Below are 24,653 nucleotides of genomic sequence, written 5' to 3' on the forward strand. Positions count from 1 at the left end.
CACAGCCGGGTAGTGTGTTTTGCTGCCCTGCCCTGTTTGTGGCCCTGTGCTAGGTATTATGATGCTGTATCTATGAGGCCCAGTCACAGGGCAGCCCATTGTCCCTGATGTTCTGGCCTCCTGAGTTATTGTGTGGCAGAAAGCTCTATTGTAGTCATGAACCCCTGTCACAGTGGGATTTGGCTCCCGTGGTTGACACACACACAAACACAGGCACGCGCACACACACACATACACTCGGCGGCCGCCGTTCGTTCTCTCTTTCACTCTCTCTCTCTCTCTCTCTCTCTTTGTATTGACAGCAAACCAAAGAGAGGGTGAAACTGTTGATCCAGCTGGCGGATGGCTTTTGTGACAAAGGGCACGCCCATGCGCTGGAGATAAAGAAATGGGTCACCTCTGTAGACAAGCGCTACAGAGACTTCTCCCTACGCATGGACAAGTACCGGTCCTGTCTGGAGAAAGCACTGGGCATCATATCCTCTGACTCCAACAAGGCCGTGAGTACTGGAGGACAGGGTGGAGGAATGTTGGAGTGGAGGGTTGAGATGAAAGATGGTGTATGTGTGGGAGGGGGGAGGTTGTGTGTGTGAAACAGATGAAAGGTAGGATTTGAAAGTGTGTGTGTGTGTATTTGCGTGTGTGTGTGTGTGTATTTGCGTGCTCACGCTTATGTGTGAGAGTGTGTGTCTCTGTGTCTGTACGTGAGTCTCTATCTGTGTGTGTCTGTGCCCGTGTCCCCTCGGCGGTGCCTCGTAAAGTCCCCTGTCTGTCCTACAGAGTAAAGGGCTGCAGCTGGACATCATCCCCGCCAGCGTCCCAGGGTCAGAGGTCAAGCTGAGGGATGCTGCCCACGAACTCAATGAGGAGAAGAGGAAGTCTGCCAGGAGGAAAGAGTAAGCATTCACATACACAGTGGTTACACAGTTTGGTAGAGAAACATCATTGTTATTAACACATTAAAAGCGCTGGCAGGTGGGAATACCAGATAGGAAAGTTTGCACCGGATGACTGAAATATTTAACGTATTCATACTGCAGTAATTAACATTAGTATTGTCTAACACTTTTTATTATACCATTTATTTCATTTAAGATATTTTAATTTTCAAAGTATGACATACTGTATCTAACTTCAAAGTCAGAGCCACTGGAAGGTTATTGAAATAATGAGGCCGTCTGTCACGGTTGTCGTAGGAATGAGCGGACCAAAGTGCAGCGTGTGTGTCGTTCCACATTTTATATACTCTGTGAAACTATGCAATACATAAATAAACTTGAATGACAAAAAAACAACAAACCGTGATGCAGAGGTGAAACAGACACTACTCAAAACTACATCACCCACAAAACCCAGGTGGAAAAACCCCTACTTAAGTATGATCTCCAATTAGAGACAACGAGGACCAGCTGCCTCTAATTGGAGATCATCCCAAACAAAACCCCAACATAGAAATACAAAACTAGAACCTAAACATAGAAATAGAAAACATAGGAGAAAAAAAAACTGTCACGCCCTGACCTACTCTACCATAGAAAATAACATCTTTCTATGGTCAGGACGTGACACCGTCGAAAAAGTGAGATACTTGTAATTTAGTTGCCCTTTCCTTTTGGGACTTTGATGTTTGATGTTGCATTTAGGCCATGTGAAATTTAAATTAAAATAAAACAACACATTTCACTGCACCTATCTGGTGTATTTGACAATAAAACAATATTTTTCAGGGGTTTTACTGTACTGTATGTGAGCATCCCAAATGGCTCCTGATTCACTAAATAGTGCACTTCTTTTGACCAGAGCCTTAGTCAAAAGTTGTGCATTATATAGGAAATAGGGTGCCATTTGGGACGTAGATAATATCAGTAGTTCCCAACCTTTTCCTTTCCTCCGAAAAGAGGGAACCACTGCTGTGTCACATGGGACATTTGTCTATGCCCCTGACCCACACAAAACAGACCCAAACAAAAGATAGTCTCTCTCTTTCTCTCTGCTGCAGTTCCCACAAGTTGAATGTTTTTTTTCCAGGTTCATAATGGCAGAGCTCATTCAGACAGAGAAGGCCTACGTCAGAGACCTGCGGGAGTGTACAGATGTAAGTACTGAGAAACCGCCACTCCATTCAACCTGTGACACATTCACACTCGTTTACTGACGGACTCAATATAGTGGCCCCTAAGGGATCGACTTTTTGAAAGAAAAACATTATGTAAGCCAAGGCCCAAGGGCAATGCAAAAGGTATGCTTGATTGATCTGGTTTAGTTTTAGTTGGTGGTTTTCTAGTTGTAGAAATGTCAGATGTCAGGATTACAACCAGGTAAAGACATTGTGTTGATCTCTGTGTGGTTTCCAGACCTACCTGTGGGAGATGACCAGCGGTGTTGAGGAGATCCCTCCAGGCATCGTCAATAAAGAGCACATCATCTTTGGCAACATGCTGGACCTCTACGAGTTCCACCACAAGTTAGTGTTCTGTACTGGAGTTACCCACACCAGACTCCCATTGCCTTCTAGATGCACTGGAGTGGTCAACCTAAGGCCGGTCTATAGTAACTCAACCTGGGTCCTATTCATTAGTACACACCATAAATAATAATGAAACAAGCGTTTCTTATTGGACAAGTTCAGGTAGTTCCTCCTCGTGTTGCCCCGTTTAGTTCGGTTCGTAGTGAATATGATCCTGATTTTAGATTTCCTCAGAAACTCTCTCTTTCTGTACAGCATCTTCCTGAAGGAGTTGGAGAAATACGAACAGCTACCTGAGGACGTGGGTCATTGTTTTGTCACCTGGGTGAGTGTCTCACTGTCTGGACAAGCCAGCTTACACCACTGACATAGGTTGACATGGCTGAGATGTTGCGGGAATATTGTGTCTCTTAACATTTGTGTGTCCATTTTGCAGGCAGATAAGTTCCAGATGTATGTGAACTACTGCAAGAACAAACCAGACTCTACCCAGCTCATTCTGGAGCATGCAGGGCCCTATTTTGATGTACGTGTAGATGAGTACCAACTTAGGCATTCTATAAATACTTAATACATCAAATGTTGAACCACTAATCAAATTCTGCCAGGTCTTATTATGTGATCTTTTGAATCAGATCCTTTGAAGTACTGTTTATGCTAATAGTTTTTGAATAAATACAAGGCAGCAATATTATGCTGGTATATTAGTTATGACCAAATCTGGCTTTTCCGGGTGATTTCTGGGTGTTTGGCAGTGAGGCTGATTTTAAAAGGAGTTTAGTGGTGGTAGTACAGGAGGGAGGAAGAGGGGTAGATGAAGCCTACTCACAGAAGATTGACCTTAGGTTGCTGTCAGTGACCTCCAGTTCTGAGGAGAGAGGTATCTCCATTCTCCATCAGTGCTAGGTCTAGGTCTGAGAGCAGGATTACACTGGCGACTGCTGCCTTGGCGTCTCTGTGCCCTTTAAGACGTCTCTGTCTTTTGGTTTCCAGGAAATTCAACAGAGGCACCGGCTGGGCAACTCCATATCCTCATACCTCATCAAGCCTGTCCAGAGAATAACCAAGTATCAGCTGCTTCTCAAGGTACTGTACACTGGCCAAATAGAAACAGTCGCTAGACGACTCTGTAATAATTATGTAGCATACAGCACAAGAGGTTCTGGTGCGCCCTCTGTTCTCTCACCCTCTGTAGTCTAGCTTGTACAATGATCGTGTTTATTGTACATCACATCGCTAGTTGTCAACAAAGCTACAGTGTTGGAAGCTAACTGCATCTTGCATGGAACACAATCCATTACAGCCTTTATCTTTTGTTGGACCTTGAGGTTTGTGAAATGCAACTGAAGATTTGTGTTTGTTTCTCTCTCTCTCGGTCTGTGTGTGTGTGTGTGTGTGTGTGTGTGTGTGTGTGTGTGTGTGTGTGTGTGTGTGTGTGTGTGTGTGTGTGTGTGTGTTTCCTCTTCAGGAGCTGCTGACCTGCTGTGAGGAGGGGAAGGGGGAGATCAAGGATGGTCTGGAGGTGATGCTTAGTGTCCCTAAGAGAGCCAACGACGCCATGCACCTCAGCATGATGGACGGTAGGAGCAAATATACTTAGAACTAACTAAGGGTTTCCCCTTTTATCTGTAGTAGGAGGACTAGGCCTTGAATTACTGGACATTCCTTTTAGCTCCTAGTGGAGCAGGGCTCACAGGAAGCTTTCATGAAATATACTGTTGAAGTCGGAAGTTTACATACACCTTAGTCAAATACATTTAAACTCAGTTTTTCACAATTCCTGACATTTAATCCTAGTAAAAATTCCCTGTCTCAGGCCAGTTAGGATCACCACTTTATTTTAAGAATGTGAAATGTTAGAATAATAGTAGAGAGAATTATTTATTTCAGCTTTTATTTCTTTCATCACATTCCCAGTGGGTCAGAAGTTTACATACACTCAATTAGTATTTGGTAGCATTGCCTTTAAATTGTTTAACTTGGGTCAAACGTTTCGGGTAGCCTTCCACAAGCTTCCCACAATAATTTGGGTGAATTTGGCCCATTCCTCCTGACATAGCTGGTGTAACTGAGTCAGGTTTGTAGTCCTCCTTACTCTCACATGCTTTTTCAGTTCTGCCCACAAATTTTCTATAGGATTGAGGTCAGGGCTTTGTGATGGCCACTCCAATACCTTGACTTTGTTGTCCACCTGTTAGGGAACGCCTCACCAATATCCAATGGTAAAGCGTGGCGCGAAATACAAATACCTTAAAAATGCTATAACTTCAATTTCTCAAACATATGACTATTTTACACCATTTTAAAGACAAGACTCTCATTAATCTAACCACATTGTCCGATTTCAAAAAGGCTTTACAGCGAAAGCAAAACATTAGATTATGTCAGGAGAGTACCCTGCCAAAAATAAATCACACAGCCATTTTCAAAGCAAGCATATATGTCACAAAAACCAAAACCACAGCTAAATGCAGCACTAACCTTTGATGGTCTTCATCAGATGACAATCCTAGAACATTATGTTATACAATACATGCATGTTTTGTTCAATCAAGTTCATATTTATATCAAAAAACAGCTTTTTACATTAGCATGTGATGTTCAGAACTAGCATACCCACCGCAAACTTCTGGGGAATTTACTAAATTACTCACGATAAACGTTTACAAAAAACATAACAATTATTTTAAGAATTATAGATACAGAACTCCTTTATGCAATCGCGGTGTCAGATTTTAAAATAGCTTTTCGGCGAAAGCACATTTTGCAATATTCTGAGTAGATAGCTCGGCCATCACAGGCTAGCTAATTTGACACCCACCAAGTTTGGTGCTCACCAAACTCAGATTTACTATAAGAAAAATTGGATTACCTTTGCTGTTCTTCGTCAGAATGCACTCCCAGGACTTCTACTTCAACAACAAATGTTGTTTTGGTTCGAAATAATCCATAGTTATATCCAAATAGCTCCGTTTTGTTCGTGCATTCATGTCAGTATCCGAAGGGTGACGCGCGGGAGCATTTCGTGTAAAAGAAATTCAAAATATTCCATTACCGTACTTCGAAGCATGTCAAACGCTGTTTAAAATCATTTTGTATGCTATTTTTCTCATAAAATAGCGATAATATTCCAACCGGGCGACGTTATATTCATTCATAGACTAAAAGAAAAACATGGAGTCGTCTCGTGCACGCGCACTCCACTGTCATTGTTCCCTGCCTGACCACTCACAAAAACTCCTGCTTTTTTTCGCCCAGAGACTGCAGAGACGTCATTCCGCTTTCTGGCGCCTTCTGAGAGCCAATGGAAGCCTTAGAAAATGTCACGTTACAGCAGAGATGCTGTATTTTTGATAGAGATGCCCTAGAAGGACAACAAATTGTCAGACAGGGCACTTCCTGTATGGAATCTTCTCAGGTTTAGGCCTGCCATATGAGTTCTGTTATACTCACAGACCCCATTCAAACAGTTTTAGAAACTTTAGAGTGTTTTATATCCAAATCTACTAATTATATGCATATTCTAGTTTCTGGGCAGGAGTAGTAACCAGATTAAATGGGGTACGTTTTTTTATCCGGCCGTGAAAATACTGCCCCCTATCCCAAACAGGTTAAATCATTTTGCTACAACTTTGGAAGTATGCTTGGGGTCATTGTCCATTTGGAAGACCCATTTGCGATCAAGCAACTTCCTGACTGATGTCTTGAGATGTTGCTTCAATATAGCCACATAATTTTCCATCCTCGTGATGCCATCTATTTTGTGAAGTGCACCAGTCCCTCCTGCAGCAAAGCACCCCCACAACATGATGCTGCCACCCCCGGGCTTCAAGGTTGGGATGGTGTTCTTCAGTTTGCAAGCCTCCCCCTTTTTCCTCCAAACATAACGATGGTCATTATGGCCAAACAGTTCTATTTTTGTTTCATCAGACCAGAGGACATTTCTCCAGAAAGTACGATCTTTGTCCCCATGTGCAGTTGCAAACCGTAGTCTGGCTTTTTTATGGAGGTTTTGGAGTAGTGGCTTCTCCCTTGCTGAGTGGTCTTTCAGGTTATGTCGATATAGGACTCTACTGTGTATATAGATACTTTTGTGCCTGTTCCCTCCAGCATCTTCACAAGGTCCTTTGCTGTTGATCTGGGATTGATTTGCACTTTTCGCACCAAAGTACGTTCATCTCTAGGAGACATAACGCGTCTCCTTCCTGAGCGGTATGACGGCTGCGGGCTCCCATGGTGTTTATACTTGCGTACTATTGTTTGTACAGATGAATGTGGTACCTTCAGGCGTTTGGAAATTGCTCCCAAGGATGGACCAGACTTGTGGAGGTCTACAATTTTTTTTTCTTTTTCTGGGGTCTTGGCTGATTTCTTTTGATTTTCTCATGAGGTCAAGCAAAGAGGCACTGAGCTTGAAGGTAGGCCTTGAAATACATCCACAGGTACACCTCCAATTGTCTCAAATTATGTCAATTAGCCTATCAGAAGCTTCTAAAGCCATGACATAATTTTCTGGAATTTTCCAAGCTGTTTAAAGGCACAGTCAACTTAGTGTATGTAAACTTCTGACCCACTGGAATTGTGATACAGTGAATTATAAGTGAAATAATCTGTCTATAAACAATTGTTGGAAAAAATACTTGTGTCATGCACAAAGTAGATGTCCTAACCGACTTGCCAAAACTATAGTTTGTTAACAAGAAATGTGTGGTGGTTGAAAAACGAATTTTAATGACTCAAACCTAAGTGTATGTAAACTTCCGACTTCAATTGTAGGTTTAGGAATCATTATTTGAATCAAGTGACTTGACAGTCCCCTCTCTTCCTCCTCCTCTTCCCCCCTCCAGGGTTCGATGGGAATATTGACTCCCAAGGAGAGCTGATCCTGCAGGAGTCCTTCCAGGTGTGGGATCCCAAGACTCTGATCCGTAAGGGACGCGAGCGCCACCTCTTCCTATTTGAGATGTCCCTGGTCTTCAGCAAGGAGGTCAAGGACTCTAACGGACGCAACAAGTACCTCTACAAGAGCAAGCTCTTTGTAAGTACAACCTGTCCACTCTTTCATCACAATGGCTGGAACTCAGACTTGAGATCCGCATGCTTAACTTAAATTAATGTCTCCCATTCACATCAATGAATGATTTTCGGAAAAGAGCTGCCTGCGCGGATCTCAAGTCAATACTTTTTTATCAACCCTATATTTACTCTCTTCCTCTCCTGTTCTTTCTCTAACTCTGTTTTTGTGTTGTCTCTGCTCCAAGACTTCAGAGCTGGGTGTCACAGAACACGTGGAGGGGGATCCATGTAAGTTTGCTCTCTGGGTTGGGAGGACCCCCAGCTCAGACAACAAGATGGTGCTCAAGGTAACTCGGACATTATGACTTAACAGTAACCCAGCAAACAATCAAGCTCAATGAATATGTATATATTTACTCCCACTTTTGCCCAAAACGTATTTCCTTAAGTGGGTGTTACTGTGACTTTTAAAGATTTAAGTTCAAACCACTACAATTCCGCCCAAAACGTATTTCTTTGAGTCTGCTTTACCAGGCTTACAGTATGTGTTCGAGTTTGAAGATTTGCATAACAGTTCATGCACTTAGAGACATATCTGTGTGTTGATGCGTTGTGAGTCATGGCACACACACACACATGCTATGTACACTACCGTTCAAAAGTTTGGAGTCACTTAGAAATGTCCTTGTTTTTGAAAGAAAAGCACATTTTTTGCCCATTAAAATAACATCAAATTGGTCAGAAATACATTGTTGACATTGTTAATGTTGTAAATGACTATAGTAGCCAGAAAACGGCCAATTTGTTTTATGGAATATCTACATAGGCGTACAGAGGCCCATTATCAGCAACCATCACTCCTGTATTCCAATGGCACATTGTGTTAGCTAATCCAAGTTTATCATTTTAAAAGGCTAATTGATCATTAGAAAACCCTTTTGCAATTATGTTAGCACAGCTGAAAACTGTTGTGGTGATTAAAGAAGCAATAAAACTGGCCTTCTTTAGACTAGTTGAGTATCTGGAGCATCAGCATTTGTGGGTTCGATTACAGGCTCAAAATGGCCAGAAACAAAGAACTTTCTTCTGAAAGGCCCCGGTGCACAACTGAGCAAGAGGATAAGTACATTAGAGTGCCTAGTTTGAGAAACAGACACCTCACAAGTCCTCAACTGGCAGCTTCATTAAATAGTACCCACAAAACACCAGTCTTAATGTCAACAGTGAAGAGGCGACTCCGGGTTGGTGGCCTTCTAGGCAGAGTTGCAAAGAAAAAGCCATATCTCAGACTGGCCAATAAAATAAAATAACTAGGAACTCTGCCTAGAAGGCCAACATCCCGGAGTTGCCTCTTCACTGTTGACGTTGAAACTGGTGTTTTGCGGGTACTATTTAATGAAGCTGCCAGTTGAGGACTTGTGAGGCGTCTGTTTCTCAATCTAGACACTCAAATGTACTGTCCTCTTGCTCAGTTTTGCACTGGGGCCTCCCACTCCTCTTTCTATTCTGGTTAGAGCCAGTTTGCGTTGTTCTGTGAAGGGAGTAATACACAGCATTGTACGAGATCTTCAGTTTCTTGGCAATTTCTCGCATGGAATAGCCATCATTTCTCAGAACAAGAATAGACCGACGAGTTTCAGAAGAAAGTTCTTTGTTTCTGGCCATTTTGAGCCTGTAATCGAACGCACAAATGCTGATGCTCCAGATACTCAACTAGTCTAAAGAAGGCCAGTTTTATTGCTTCTTTAATCACCACAACAGTTTTCAGCTGTGCTAACATAATTGCAAAAGGGTTTTCTAATGATCAATTAGCCTTTTAAAATGATAAACTTGGATTAGCTAACACAATGTGCCATTGGAACACAGGAGTGATGGTTGCTGATAATGGGCCTCTGTGCACCTATGTAGATATTCCATTAAATAAAAATCGGTCGTTTTCCAGCTACAATAGTAATTTACAACATCAACAATGTCTACACTGTATTTCTGATCAATTTGATGTTATTCTAATGAGCAAAAAATATTTTCTTTCAAAAACAAGAACATTTCTAAGTGACCCCAAACTTTTGAACGGTAGTGCATATATTATACACATAATATAATGGCAGACTGACTGTCACAGCTGTCTTCATAAATGGACCAAGGCGCAGCGGAAGTGTGAATACTCATCTTTAATTATCCAAGAAAAGGAGTAAAGCATCCACAGGAAACAAAAAAACACGACAGCAGCAGCAACATTTTGCAGGCTTGAAAACGCAGTGCAAAACAACCACCCACAACCCCAAAGAAAAACGCACACACCTATATAGGACTTCCAATCAAAGGCAACTATACACACCTGCCTTCAATTGGAAGTCCCAATCATCCACACAAACATTCCCAACACAAACATGCCACGTCCTGACCCCAAAACTAAAACACTAGTTCCATCTGCTGGTCAGGACGTGACAGTACCCCCCCCTCAAGGTGCAGTCCCCGGAATGCACCTACCAACAGAAAAACACCAACAAAAAACAACCCCTAAACAATAAGGGAGGGAAGGGAGGGTGGCTGCCGTCACCGACGGCACTGTGCTACACCCTCCCTCCCCAACCCACCTATCCTGGAGGTGGCTCAGGTGCAGGCAGCTCGGGACAGTCTGGCAGCTCGGGGCAGTCTGGGCAGTCTGGCAGCTCGGGGCAGTCTGGGCAGTCTGGCAGCTCGGGGCAGTCTGGGCAGTCTGGCAGCTCGGGGCAGTCTGGGCAGTCTGGCAGCTCGGGGCAGTCTGGGCAGTCTGGCAGCTCGGGGCAGTCTGGGCAGTCTGGCAGCTCGGGGCAGTCTGGGCAGTCTGGCAGCTCGGGGCAGTCTGGCAGCTCGGGGCAGTCTGGGCAGTCTGGCAGCTCGGGGCAGTCTGGGCAGTCTGGCAGCTCGGGGCAGTCTGGCAGCTCTGGGCAGTCTGGCAGCTCGGGGCAGTCTGGGCAGTCTGGCAGCTCGGGGCAGTCTGGGCAGTCTGGCAGCTCGGGGCAGTCTGGGCAGTCTGGGCAGTCTGGCAGCTCGGGGAAGTCTGGGCAGTCTGGCAGCTCTGGGCAGTCTGGGCAGTCTGGCAGCTCTGGGCAGTCTGGGCAGTCTGGCAGCTCGGGGCAGTCTGGGCAGTCTGGCAGCTCGGGGCAGTCTGGCAGCTCGGGGCAGTCTGGCAGCTCGGGGCAGTCTGGGCAGTCTGGCAGCTCGGGGCAGTCTGGCAGCTCTGGGCAGTCTGGCAGCTCGGGGCAGTCTGGGCAGTCTGGCAGCTCGGGGCAGTCTGGCAGCTCGGGGCAGTCTGGGCAGTCTGGCCGCTCGGGGCAGTCTGGGCAGTCTGGCCGCTCGGGGCAGTCTGGGCAGTCTGGCCGCTCGGGGCAGTCTGGGCAGTCTGGCCGCTCGGGGCAGTCTGGGCAGTCTGGCCGCTCGGGGCAGTCTGGGCAGTCTGGCCGCTCGGGGCAGTCTGGGCAGTCTGGCCGCTCGGGGCAGTCTGGGCAGTCTGGCCGCTCGGGGCAGTCTGGGCACGGGGCAGTCTGGCCACTCCGGCAGTTCGGGGCAGTCTGGCCACTCCGGCAGTTCGGGGCAGTCTGGCCACTCCGGCAGTTCGGGGCAGTCTGGCCACTCCGGCAGTTCAGCGCAGTCTGGCCACTCCGGCGACTGTTGACTGGCGGGCAGCTCCGGCGACTGTTGACTGGCGGGCAGCTCCGACGACTGTTGACTGGCGGGCAGCTCCGACGACTGTTGACTGGCGGGCAGCTCCGACGACTGTTGACTGGCGGGCAGCTCCTGCCCCGTCACACAGCCCTTGTGCCCCCCCCCTAAAACATTATTGGGGGTGCCTCTCGGTCTCCCAGTCCTCGCCAGCCTTCTTCCGCTGCTTGGTCCTGTGTAGGTGGGTGGTTCTGTCACAGCTGTCTTCATAAATGGACCAAGGCGCAGCGGAAGTGTGAATACTCATCTTTAATTATCCAACAAAAGGATTAAAGCATCCACAGGAAACAAAAAAACCACGACAGCAGCAGCAACAGTTTGCAGGCTTGAAAACGCAGTGCAAAACAACCACCCACAACCCCAAAGAAAAACACACACACCTATATAGGACTTCCAATCAAAGGCAACTATACACACCTGCCTTCAATTGGAAGTCCCAATCATCCACACAAACATTCCCAACACAAACATGCCACGTCCTGACCCCAAAACTAAAACACTAGCTCCATCTGCTGGTCAGGACGTGACACTGACCATCTTAATCTGTCCGTTATATAACAGCAGCATACTCTTGCATAGTTCCAATGAAGACATGAGTGAGTCATATGCTACTTATGTGTCCACGCATTCACAACATTCACACAGCACTGAAGGGCCCTTTAAATGGCTCCTCGGAAATGACTGAAGTTAAGATGCCAGCATGAGAATTCCTCAATTGTGAAACATACTGTAATCGATTGAAAGGGTCTTACTGAATGAAAGGAACATGACGGAATGTCCTTTGTGTGTTCTGTCGATATACTCTGGTAAACCTAGTAAGCATTTGGATAATTTCTATCAATGAAGGCATCAGGGTTGACTGTATTGACTGAACAGCTCAGAGCGTACAGTTAGTGTTGCATCATAGATAGTGTCGAAATATTGGGAATGTGTGGACTCAGATCTTTCTGCCCACCAGTCTGTCTTGACCGTCCGTCCGTCTGTCACCTCAGGCGTCCAGCATAGAGAACAAGCAGGACTGGATCAAACACATCCGGGAGGTAATCCAGGAGCGTACCATCCACCTGAGAGGAGCCCTGAAGGAGCCCATTCACATCCCCAAGGCCACCACAGTCAAACACAAGGGCAGAAGGTACAGTACAGTACTCCACCTTGTATCAACCTCATCACTTCTCACAGTCTTTCTTACAGACCATACAACACCGACTGCATTGGACATTGGTTTTATACATTACAGTTATTGTTCTGTCAATACCGTAGCACAACCTAACATTAAAGTGCCCCAACAGTATATTATTGTGAGAGCTGCCCCGCCCTATCTTGATTGATGTCTTCTTCCTCTTGTCCCTCTGTAGTCATGGAGATGACCTGGACAGCCAGGGTGATGCCAGCAGTCAGCCAGACACCATCTCTATTGCCTCCCGTACCTCTCAGAACACACTGGACAGCGACAAGGTGAGTCATCATATGCTGCCCATTGCCTTCCTACAGCTACGCCATTCAAATACGGCACGTTGCCAACTCCGGAGTCTTCACTTCAGTCTTCTGTCTGATGTAAGACAATGGTCTGCTGCTACAATCCCTGCAGTTTAGGGCTTCACCAACGATGGCTGTTGGTCTCTGTTGTGGAACAGCGGAGGTCTTCACAGTATCATTTGACACGTTAGACTCTAGAGTGGTCTTTTCAACAGCATTTCAAACTGTAGCCTCTAAATCCAGTCATTTTTAGGAGAGACCGCAACCAGACAAGTTAATTAGAATTTAATATTTCAAGACATAATTTTAATTTGGACTGGCTTCCTGTGAACCTGTTGACTGATAAGGGACTGTCTGAGAACCAAACTTTCGTTAGACTTTTCCTTTCCATCTCAGAGATGAACATGAGAAACATGGCTCTTCTTCAGGAAGGAGCAGTGTGATTTTATCAGGCAATAACAGCACAGAAGGATATCACTCCTACTCACAGTCAGAGCTATATTCTCTCACACAAACACTCTGCCTCTTTAGGGACCATGTTTCCCTGCCAAAGCTGGACTTGCAGTTATTCTGCTCTATGCAGCTATGCTCCTAATTCAAGGAATTAGGTTCAAATTGACTTAGCCACAGTGGGTTCAGTCCCAAATGCCACCCTATTCCCTTTATAGGGCACTACTGGACAAAAATAAGGCACAGCAAAATGAATATGGTTACATTTGGAAGACATGCGTAGTATGTCCCTTTCTGTATGTGTCCTTCCTGACACAGTGTAGCTCTGGTTCTGTCAGGGTACAGAAAACAACACAGAGAGGGCCAGTCAAGGTCACGGAGAGGTGAGGAGGGAGATTCCATGTGTCCTCTCATGTACACTAATGGGCCGTGGTTCCTTTAATGCAGGGCACAATCACTCACAGTCAACTCTCTCTCTTTCTCGCTCTCTTTTTTTACTTTCTCTCCCTCTCTTTCTCTGCCTCTCTTTTGTTGTCTTTCTTTCTCTCGCTCTCTTCCTCTTCGCCTGGTGTTGTGAGATCTGTGAGAGGCAATGACAGAGTGGAGTTGTGTGTCGGCGACGCGTCAACGAGTGTGTCAGCCTCCCACTAGCTGTACCACTCTCTGTGTCAGTGTCATATCTTCAGCCTCTCCTTGGAGAAGGCGCAGCTGGTACAGTAGACAAGGAAGGGAGTGCTTTGGCTCTGGTATATAGTACCTAGATAGAATCGTAGGGCCATCGGGCGAAGGGATATGAGAGTAGGTGGGCCTGCGTGTTGCCTCAGTTCAGTGTGGTTCAGTGTTAAGTTAACCTTGTGTCGCGTCGATGGATTAGATTCAGCATCAGGAGCATCATAGAATGAAGGAGAAGAGGACAGAGGACAGAATCATGGAGAACAATAAAAACTCTGGTCCGGTGGCTCAGCTTTTGAACTCGCTGGCTTTGCCTCACTACCAAAGGGTATGTATGGATCTCTAGCAGTTACTAACTAGCCATGTCGGTTGGATGTTGGTTGGAGTCTGTAATTGGTTTGATTTGATAGACATTTGAAGAACGTGTTGTCAGTGTGGAACTGCCGAGGGTGATCGTCATTCGCCTGTAACTGATTTCCCTGTTTGAAACATCCCTGATGTGCCCATCATCGTCAATATATATTTTAATGGCATATATGGCAGTTTAATGGACATTTTTTCCCCTGCAGCTACTGCTTTCGAATGCCAGAGCGTTTCTTGAGTCATGTTGAGGCATCTGAATGTGAGCCTAGTGACTCACCAGAACGACATGTTTACAGTACAACTCAGTACAGTTGAGCTACAGTAGCTCCAGTATGTGGTTGGTTTGGAGCCTGCACTGTGCTGAGCGGCTGCTCTGATGGCCATCAGAATAAGCTCTTAGACTAGCCTTGTGACTGAGACTGGGTCTGGGGAAACGGAATGACTGACAAGTGGTAGATCAGCAGTTCTCAGGGGGACTTGCGGACCTCCAAACCCATATAAGAACTCAGTTGTTGACATGCTAATAATAGACTCGCTATTGCTGATTAGTACATCCTAAGAATCTCGCCATTTAATGACATGTAGTTATATTTCACACCCTCATTATGGTACTGCTCCTAAACATCAATACATTCAGGCTGTTTCTTCATAACCTCAAACTATTCCTTTATGTCATGTAATGTTTATGTAAATCTGACATACTCTCTCTCCATCCCTCCCTCTCTCTCTCCCTCTCCATCCCTCCCTCTCTCCAGCTCTCTGGTGGCTGTGAGCTGACCGTGGTCATCCATGACTTTGTGGCTAGTAATGGCAGCAGCTCTGAGCTGACTGTACGGAGGGGTCAGACGGTGGAGGTGCTGGAGAGGCTCCATGACAAGCCAGACTGGTGCCTGGTGAGGACCACGGATCGCTCTCCTGCCCAGGAGGGCATAGTACCCTGTGCCATGCTCTGCATCGCTCACTCACGCTCTAGTATGGAGATGGAAGGACTCTTCAATCACCACCACAAAGGTAGGCCTTGATGTTGGGACTGAGAAGGCTGGAACACACACAGATAGACAGATACAGATACACAGATACATAGACACACTGTCAGCCTTGCTGTTGTGAGGCACCTGGAATGCAGTACAGGAAAAGATGACATGCACATATCATAGGGTTCTAAGCAGGTGCTGGAGATCAAATGATCTGTTCAGCAAAAGTTTAAAAAAATGTCTGGCGTCAATCTACCGTTAGGTCTGGAAAACACACACACACACACACACACACACACACACACACACACACACACACACACACACACACACACACACACACACACATACAGGCACCATCTGCACCTTGGTCCCAGGGGGTTTCTAGTGGACGAGTGTGTACTTGCAACCAGTGAAGGATTCCAGGTGCTCTGGTTTACAGTCTGTAGAGAGGTGTTGATGAGAGACGTGCTGCTGAGGAAAACATATTGATTACTACCTACATTATTCTGTGGGAATTCATATAGACATGACTAACTCTGCGAATTCATACATGCATACATGGCCTGTCTCTCATGGTTCATATTCGTCAGTCACCAAACGGAAGAAAACTGTCTGAAACAGGTAGAGACTACCTGAACTTGTCCAATAAAAAACACATGCATTTCTGTAGATTTTTTTTCATTTCTGTTACAAAACGTTTTGCTACCGTGTGGCCTTCAATATGACCCTGTCCTTTTGACTGGACAGTGGTTTTTCTTTCTTCAAAGGAGAAGGTGTTTTTGAGCTCTATGACCTGACCCCATTACCAGACCCAGGGGATGAGATCAAAGAAACCTGGGTGGCACGTGGAGCTTCTGTTCTGTCTTGTTCCTGTCAGACGGCCCGCCCTCCTCCTGTCCTGTCTGTAATAAGATAGAGGTGACGTTTGTGTACTGTATACTGGTGGTTTCCATGGTGCGGCACAAGGCTACCTGGGGTGGCAGGTAGCCAAGTGGTTAGAGTGTTGGTCTTGTAACTGAAAGGTTTTTGGATCATATCTCCTAGCTGACAAGGTCAAAATCTGTCGTTCTGCGCCTGAACAAGGCAGTTAACCCACTGTTCTCTGGTAGGCTGTCATTATAAATAAGAATTTATTCTTAACTGACTTGCCTAGTTAAATGTTAAAAATCCATGCCGATAGGTTTCCTAAACATTAGGCTCTTCATCATTTTATAGGAGAGTGGGGAATCCTGTATTTCTATTGGCTTAAACCAGGTAGTGTTTGATGGATGTTACACACTTGGATGGTTTTCTCTAATAACAAACAAGGATTTCCAATCCGGTTCTTTATTATTCTGCTACCTTCAAGTTTCATGCGTGCTTTTTGCCAATGTTTTTCCTGGGCGCCTATAGAAGCACCAGGACTTCTTATATGGTCCGTTCTTATACCCACGCAGCGCCACAGTTTTTCTATGCCCTGTAGTGGCCAGTGAATCGTTATGCAGACTGAAACTACAAACTGCTAAAGACTCCCCTCAGCAGGGCTCTTTTAGAACTAGGAGGATGAACATGTCCTTGGTGCTCCCCTTGTCTTTGTGGTGCTTTGTCCATGAAGCAGAGCATGTAGGCCTAGGCCTTTTTCTCAGGGCAGTGAACGGGTTAGGGGTTTGGGAGGAAGATCGGGGAATTCTCCTCTTCCTACTCCTGACTGGTGCTGTCACCCAGATGCATGGCTGGGCCAGAATGAGTGCAGGCTGTGAGCAGGAGGTTTGCCCTGGTAAACATCTGGGAGTTATAGAAGGGGATGGATGGATGTGTCTCACTAACTCACAGGAAGTCTATTCATTTGTTGTTTTTCCTCATTGCATTCCCCATCCCTTGGACTTAGAACAAAGCCCTTGCTGGCTGGTTGCCTGTGGTGAGTTAGTAGATGTCATAGCTTGTGTAAACCCTACAAGTTCTCAGAAAATGCTGTTGATGTGACTCCTGTGATGTTCTTGCAATTAAGTTTGTAAACTGAATTAGACTAAGTTACTGCTTTTTGGCTATTTTTGTTTTTTCCAACTTTAGGACCATGGACTAGGACAGAGTTCCCCAACTGTCGGCCCGCAGGTGGTTTTATTTGGCCCCCCAAGTTTTCTGTGCAAAAAAAAGAGATATATGTATATGTGTATATATATATATATACATTTTCTGGTTGAATTTTCATTGTTGGACATAAAAGACTAAAAACACCGGCCCCCCAAGTTTTCTGCGCAAAAAAAAGAGATATATGTATATATATACATTTTCTGGTTGAATTTTCATTGTTGGACATAAAAGACTGTAAAAACACCAGAAAATCATCTTCAAGAATTTGTAAATCTGTTCCCAAGTATTCCCACGCATAATAGAGAGATTTTGTAATCGTATACAAATAATAATAATTCATAATAATTGATTGGATCTATATAGCACTTTTCTACCAACTGAGGTACTCAAAGTGCTTTACATAGTAGGGGGAAACTCTCCTCATCCACCATCAATGTGTAGCACCCACCTCAGTGATGCATGGTGACAGTTGCTGTGCCACAACACTCACCACACATCAGCTATCAGATGGAAAGGAGAGGAGTGATATATGTCAATTAGGAATGAGGGGGATGATTAGGTGGTCATGATGGAATGTGGCCAGGTTGGGAATTTAGCCATGAAACACGGTCAGGACACCCTTTTTAACGTCCCATCTGAAAGACGGCACCCTACGCAGGACAACGTTCCCAAATGTAATCAAGGTTTGAAATTATGTTTCGTATTTTTTATTACGCTCCGGCCCCCCGGCCATCCACCCAAGAAAAAATTGGCCCGCGGCTGAATGTAGTTGAGGATCCCTGGACTAGGAAATGCCACTATGACTGTGTGTCCCCAGCTAGATCAGTGTGGACCGAAGTGTACAGTAGGGGGAATAGGGACCATCAATAAGTTCAGCGTATTTCTAAAATGTGCTAAAGAGACAGTAGCAACATCTCCCTTCAGTTGCTGATTCAGCTTAAAACGGTTACCTTCTCGAAGGTACCAGGGAGGCCTTAGCTTTTTTGGTGTGGCGCACGTGTGTGTGTTCCGCGTGCTTGTGTTGTGCACGTTGCACACATGTACGTGTGTGTGTTTGGTTCTTACAGGAAACAGGCTCTGTGGTTAGTGCCCAGAGATCCTGATGAGAAAACACACAGTTGAACAGGGAGAGCTTTGTGTGGGCTGTCTGTTTTACTCCTCCAGCCCTGTATGCACTGCAGGGTAGATTGAGATTTGGCTGTACAAATGTGTGAGAGGGACCTTAGCAGCTACAGACAGCCACACTGCTGAAAGTTCTCTTTGTGCATTGTTTTTGTCAGCAATAAAACTCATGTAAGTGTATTGAGCTTAGCTTAAATAAGGACATTGCAACTGTGCTGAAAAGTAAAGCTGCTACGAAAGATGCTACATTTCTACAGTACATAATGCTTGTGGAAACTGAGCCCATGCTGTTTGAGGGCTGGAGCATCTTCTAGGGGTTTTACGGTAAAGTGTGCCATCTGATTCTAAATGTTCCTTTGGGACAGAGGAGGCTTGCCCTCATAGCACAACAGCCCACTCTCTGGGAGAGTAGAGAAGAGAGAGCAGATCCAATCCCACAAACACAGCAGCCTGATCTCATCTGAGCTAGAGGATACAGCTGCTTCCTATAGCTTTTTCTTAAACTACATGATTCTTTATCTGTTTTCTATAATTATTTTGAGGAATTGGATTTTAAACGGTGTGAGAACTTGAATAGTACCAGGGCAGGTTGCCATGGCAAATGGAATACAGTCTATTTTTGCTGTTAGTCCTCTGTACCATATGAGTTCTCAAGCGGGATCCTCGGAAAACTGCAAATTCTGGCTGCTGGATTTGGGTACGTAACGATACTGTATAGGACCTATATAGAACCAGTCCTTTAAGTGTTCCAGTCCATTAACGGTGTAGAGCAGGCTCCAACTTTGTAATGGATTGTTATTGTTGTGATCATTGGTATAATCAAGTAATACATTTAATTATTGTTTACATTATTTTGCAGCATACCTTTTTCACAGCCTACTGTAGAGTACATATCAATAATAACATCTGTATTGTATGTGAGAGCCTGGGGGATAAGTACAGTAGGCTATTATATTGATTGAATGGGTGTTATGTAGTGGATTATATGGGTGCATAAAAATGATTGAAATACCGTATTAAAGCTGGCACACTTTGGACTAGATTAAGAGCTTCTGAGTCACATGTGGGACAGACACAGACAACCAGACAGACAGAGAGACAGACCGGCAGGAAGGCATGCAGGCTGGCTGACTGATTGACTGACTGAATCAGTCAATCACCAGAGTTTCATCATGTTAATTGTTAATATGCAGTTGATATGCAGTGGGTGATACTGTGTGTGTGTCTGTCTGTTCTCCTGTTGACGGAACGAACAGTCTATACAGCTGTAGTAACTGTGTTTGTTCCTGGCGCATCCCACCCACCTCAGTGCTGTCCAAACCCTATCCTCCTCCTCGCCCATTCACTAGGATCAAATAGTTAGCCAGCTTACTTTCCTGAATCATATTTAAAAACTCTGTAGTTCGTATAGCTCATAGAGAAAGATTGACTTGAAATTGAAATGGTATGAATAACTTGACATGATCAATAACCCATAGCTTTCTGATCAACAGTTACATCTGAATGTGTATTGATGTTAGCCGGCTGATTGACCCTTGCTTTGTGATGATCCACCCCTCTGGTGATATTCTTGTTATTGTAGACATGAGGAGAACAGACAGACACACACAGTATCACCCACTGCATCACACAGCTGGCTTGGCCTGTGTGCCCTCCTGTCCTGTGTCTGATGAGCCTTGGTAGGTTTCCCAGGAAGTGGGCCAGACATCTTAATCCATTTGTGACAGAGGACAGTGAGCCACCACTCTCTGATTGGCTTGGATTGTGACACACGTCTCCTCACTAGGGCTGTCACAATTACCGTATAACCGTGTAATCGACGGTTATGGATGAAGACCATCGTGAGAATAAAATATTGGTCTTAACTGATTTTTTTAAAATCACAAGTTTTTTGGTTTTCTGGAACAAACACGGGAGAGAGATGGGACTGCCGGGCATTCTTGTGGTTGAGTCTGTTTCCGTGGTAACATGGACAATTAACAATTAACATGATGAAACTTGCTTCTTGCTGCTTCTTGCAGTAAATGTAGAAATAGCTAACGTAGAAATAGATTGAATAAAACGTGTTTGGAACCGGGAACCCTGGCAAACTCATGGGTACACTCGCAATAGCTGCCTGGTATTGTGATTAGGGCTGTTATGGTGACCATATTACCGCCACACCGGCGGTCACGAATCATGAAGGCAGTCAAATTCCACGTACCTTTTTATTCACGGTAAATAGGCTTCTCCAAGCTCTAATCACTCTGAACTCAATGCAAATTTAATCGAAAATCTAATCAAACACTTCATGAGAGCCCATGAGCTCATGTTGCGCAACATTTCTATAGGCTATGCAATTGCCTGAGAAAACAGAGTGATGGCCTCTATTAAAAAGAGGAGGATCCCATCAGCATTCTATAGGCTAGGCCTACTATATTTATTTCTCAACTCTCCTAATATTAAGCACAATGCTTCTCTTAACAACAGGAATCACAGGAAAAGCGTCCTCCATTTGCTATTTAAGTGCATAGATGACATGTATTTTTTTTCCTGACCCCGTTTCGAGACAGGTGCATGATAATGGTACATTCTAAATCAAAACAAATTTCACACATTTTATTTAGTATATGTAAAGACAAGATTAAATCAAGAACAGTCTGATGGGTGACAGTATTAGCCTATCACTTGTGAAGGAAATATTATCACTTGTGAATGATGCCCAGCGTAAGGCAAGAAACAATGCATACCTTTTTTTGGTTACTTTTTCAAATCATAGTTCCACACTTTATGTAGCCTATCCCATAGCCTATCCAGCAACCTTTCGGGTACTTGCCCAATGCTCTAACCACTAGGCTACCTGCCGCCCCAAAAATAGAATAGGTCAACTTTTGTACTATGGGGGATAGTAGATTGACATATGCTAGTGCTTTTGTTGTTCGTTAGGCCTACTCATCTTGCTGGCTGACGAAAAGTAAATGTGGACAGTTCTTCCAATATCTACAATATGCGCCTCGGAATTGGATAAGGATGCGCGCAGTTGTGAAAAAGACCCGATGAAGTGAAGGAGAGCAATGTGAGTGAGAGGTGCTTCAGAGCACGCAGCACGCAGGGAGAAGGGAATTACAATTATTATATTCAGCCCAATGGCACAACGGCCACGTGGTACACAAAAGGCATGTATTTTCTTAGGGAAATTCAAGGCATTATCAAGTGCTTGTCAAATTGTGAAGGAGAGACTGATGAAGTGTGTACAGCCTGCATAAAAAAACAAAGCAGAGCTCATGCCTTTAATGCAACTTTTTTCAAATCATCATTAGATTAGCGTTATATAGCCTAAGAATGTATTAAAACTCAAATATCACAACTAAAGTTACATAACAACTCTAAATTAAACATATAGGAGTACCTGTTTCTTTGTTAACAGCTCAACACAGAATAGCCACATGTGTGCACTCCCTCAAATAGTTTGGAGAAAATATCCTTCCTATTATATTCAGCTTTGTTCAATTGTATTCTTCATACTATAAAATACTGCCACGGAAATCTAAGCAAATCTTGTCTGCTAAATAAACTAATGTAGCCCACAGCCATATGGCATAGCCAGATCAGGACCTAACATAAGGACAACTCAGAGTATGCTATTCTGTTCCTCTGAAATATACTTTTCTTCACATCATGTTTCTTTAGACCTGTCTAAAATAAATAATGGATTTATTGTGATGGTGTAAGCGGTATTACATGGATTTATTAAATGTAGATGTTCCAAAAGTCTGCATCAGTGTCTTGTAGGCTATGTGTGGAAGCCAGGAAATGCTAAATGTGTTTAGGTTAATTAACGGTCAATTACCGCCACAGCCCTAATTGTGATGAAATCATTTCCATGGTAATGTAGAATATTCATTCATGATGTGGCTCATGCAATGGAATGTATTTTTTGTGATGTAAGTTGAGTTGAATCAACAAATCACAGCACATATTGATGGGACACTTCCTGCTTTTACTTCCTGTACATTCGCAATGGCTGCCAGTCCAGCCATTATGCCATCATTGACTTGATTGGGGACGCCTGTTCTATTTATATGGCAGCACATGCAGCCAGTGGAGGAGAGGATAATTTTTTAGGTGTTAAAAATAAATAATAATATATATTATTGTTATTTATTTTTTGCTATTGGAACGGTTATTATGGTGACCGCGGGCATTTGGCTGGCCAATAACCATCATCCAAAATGACATGACAGCCCTACTCCTCACCCCCATTCTGTCTCATACTCTACTGCTGATAGTGACCTGAAATGTACCTGGCAGACAGGGATACCATATTTAGATGTGCTTGAACGTACTGTATGTGTCATGCCAGAACCTATTGTGTCTCCTAATCCCTAGGCTGTAGCTCAGTGGGCTCACATAGTCACAGCAGACCCGGGGTTTGGGACAGATGGCAGTAGCGAGCTCAGTGACTGAGGTGACTGATGAAAGACCCCCTGGCGGGGTAACAGAGGTCACCGCAGTGCTTATTTTCCTACCCACTACCCAGAGACGGAATGCATCCCAAATGGTACTCTATCCCCTATATAGTGCACTACCTGGTCAAAAGAAGTTCACTAAATAGGGAAAAGGGTGCACAGAGACAGTGTCCCACAGGAGGGATGTCTGTGATGTCTGGGGTTATTTTACAGCCCGCTGAATAAACAATGGACAGGAATGTGTCAAGGTTGGTGACCCTCCTTCTGTTAAATCACTGTCTACGTCTACGAGGACACACAAACCTCTCAAACCAATATTATATCAAACCAATATTATATCTCGCCCCAGGAGACACTTCAAAGTTAGCTAGTGATGCTGCTTTGTAGCCGTGATACGACTGTAAGATCAGATAATCATTATTGTCCCTGAGGGGAAATTCGTCTTGGACATCTTTGTCTCAACCACACAAAAATACATGAATACAAATACAATATTAAAAGAGAAGTTATGTTGTGTTCACTGAAAATACTTTTGGTGTCCCAGTCGTTCTCCTTCATTCAGTATATGAGACCCCGTAGCCCACTTTCTGAGGTGATTGATGGGCTGCCCGCAGCCTGTGAGAGCTCTTCAGACCTACTCTCAAATAGTGCTGTTACACCAGGGGTCAGGCCCCTTGCATGTCTCTGTCCTGTTTGCTCAATATGTGGTGTGGATACACACTCGTGTAAAACTGTGCACCAGACTGAGTTTTTCCCCCTGCCACTAAGCCACTGGCAGACAGGGCTTTTTAGTGGAAGAGTTCAAAAGCATTTGATGTAAATGTGAGAGATATACTATACACTTTTAGCCAGCTAGACGAGACAATATGGACACAGAGTAAGTTGTTTGTGTGTCTCCTTCAATGTAATCACACTGATACACTGTGCGACAGCTCTGTACAGTACTGGAGGGAAGGAAAGTTTTACTGGGCACTGTAGCATGAGTGTACTTCCCTCAGGTAAGTAGAGGGAAGGTGGGCCTGTGGGGAGGGACACACTGAGCCCTGTCTCTGTGGTGTACTAGAAGTCTAGGTTTGTTCAGGTGGAGATTTGATGCCTGTTTCCTTCCTCCTCTCAGAATGGAGGATGGGGGTGGGTACGGCTGGGCTGGCCTGGAGGTGACTGCTGTACACATCCAGTGTTACTGTAACACATGGTCCTGCTAGCCTACTGCTCCACTTGGTCGATAAGACCCTGAAGCATGACTGAAACAGCCCGTAATGGCACCTTCCTTTATGTCAGTAATATTGTGACACATTTGATAAATGGAGTCAGGTTTTCATGGTATGCTGCTATGAGTTATTTATAAGTCGCTTGAAAGCCCTCGGTTCTCCCCTGCAGACACAGAACACAATTTTAGAAAAGTACAGGGCTGTATGAACACCTCATCTTCTCAGGCTCTCTGGCTCGGACTCCCACAGCTGGGTTAGACCGAGAGTAGAGTGAACACATGCTTTATATCAGCAGGATATTACACTACAATATATAGGTCTCCTGAAGCCATTTTAACTAAGGACTGTGATCCCCCTCAACCCCCCCATCCACGTCACTCTGTGACACACATGTTCACTGTCACAAAAGACCCACATGTGAAGTGTCTATCAGAATATACTGTAACTACATACAATGCTATTCCCCACAGAGTGAAAAGAGGAGAGGAAGAGTCACATCTTTTATTTCCAAATCAGTTGAATGTATTTTTAAAGAAATGCACAGTGTCCATAAACAGGTCTTGAGGTATTGAGACATTAGTTGGAGTTGTCAGAGCAGTCGGAGAAGCGCAGGGCATCCCTTTTGCTCTTGTCACCAGCAGCCTCCTGCTTGCCGTACATTGTCTTCTCCATGGTC

General features: G+C 44.7%; 1 protein-coding gene across 5 annotated transcripts in view; it reads left to right on the forward strand.

Annotated features, from left to right (window-relative positions):
- LOC115176384 (triple functional domain protein) overlaps positions 1 to 24,653 on the forward strand; it is a 137,424-nt gene that overhangs the window by 93,559 nt on the left and 19,212 nt on the right. For all 5 annotated transcript variants that reach the window (XM_029736387.1, XM_029736389.1, XM_029736385.1 and 2 more), the window contains 13 exons: positions 303 to 500; positions 781 to 896; positions 2,029 to 2,095; positions 2,355 to 2,464; positions 2,723 to 2,792; positions 2,904 to 2,993; positions 3,461 to 3,553; positions 3,936 to 4,047; positions 7,315 to 7,505; positions 7,729 to 7,830; positions 12,181 to 12,320; positions 12,544 to 12,643; positions 14,905 to 15,160. In XM_029736387.1, the coding sequence (XP_029592247.1) occupies positions 303 to 500; positions 781 to 896; positions 2,029 to 2,095; positions 2,355 to 2,464; positions 2,723 to 2,792; positions 2,904 to 2,993; positions 3,461 to 3,553; positions 3,936 to 4,047; positions 7,315 to 7,505; positions 7,729 to 7,830; positions 12,181 to 12,320; positions 12,544 to 12,643; positions 14,905 to 15,160 (1,645 nt within the window). The remainder of the gene's footprint in view (positions 1 to 302; positions 501 to 780; positions 897 to 2,028; positions 2,096 to 2,354; positions 2,465 to 2,722; positions 2,793 to 2,903; positions 2,994 to 3,460; positions 3,554 to 3,935; positions 4,048 to 7,314; positions 7,506 to 7,728; positions 7,831 to 12,180; positions 12,321 to 12,543; positions 12,644 to 14,904; positions 15,161 to 24,653) is intronic.

The sequence above is a fragment of the Salmo trutta genome, chromosome 37 (assembly GCF_901001165.1).
Source record: "Salmo trutta chromosome 37, fSalTru1.1, whole genome shotgun sequence".
Lineage (NCBI taxonomy): Eukaryota > Metazoa > Chordata > Actinopteri > Salmoniformes > Salmonidae > Salmo > Salmo trutta.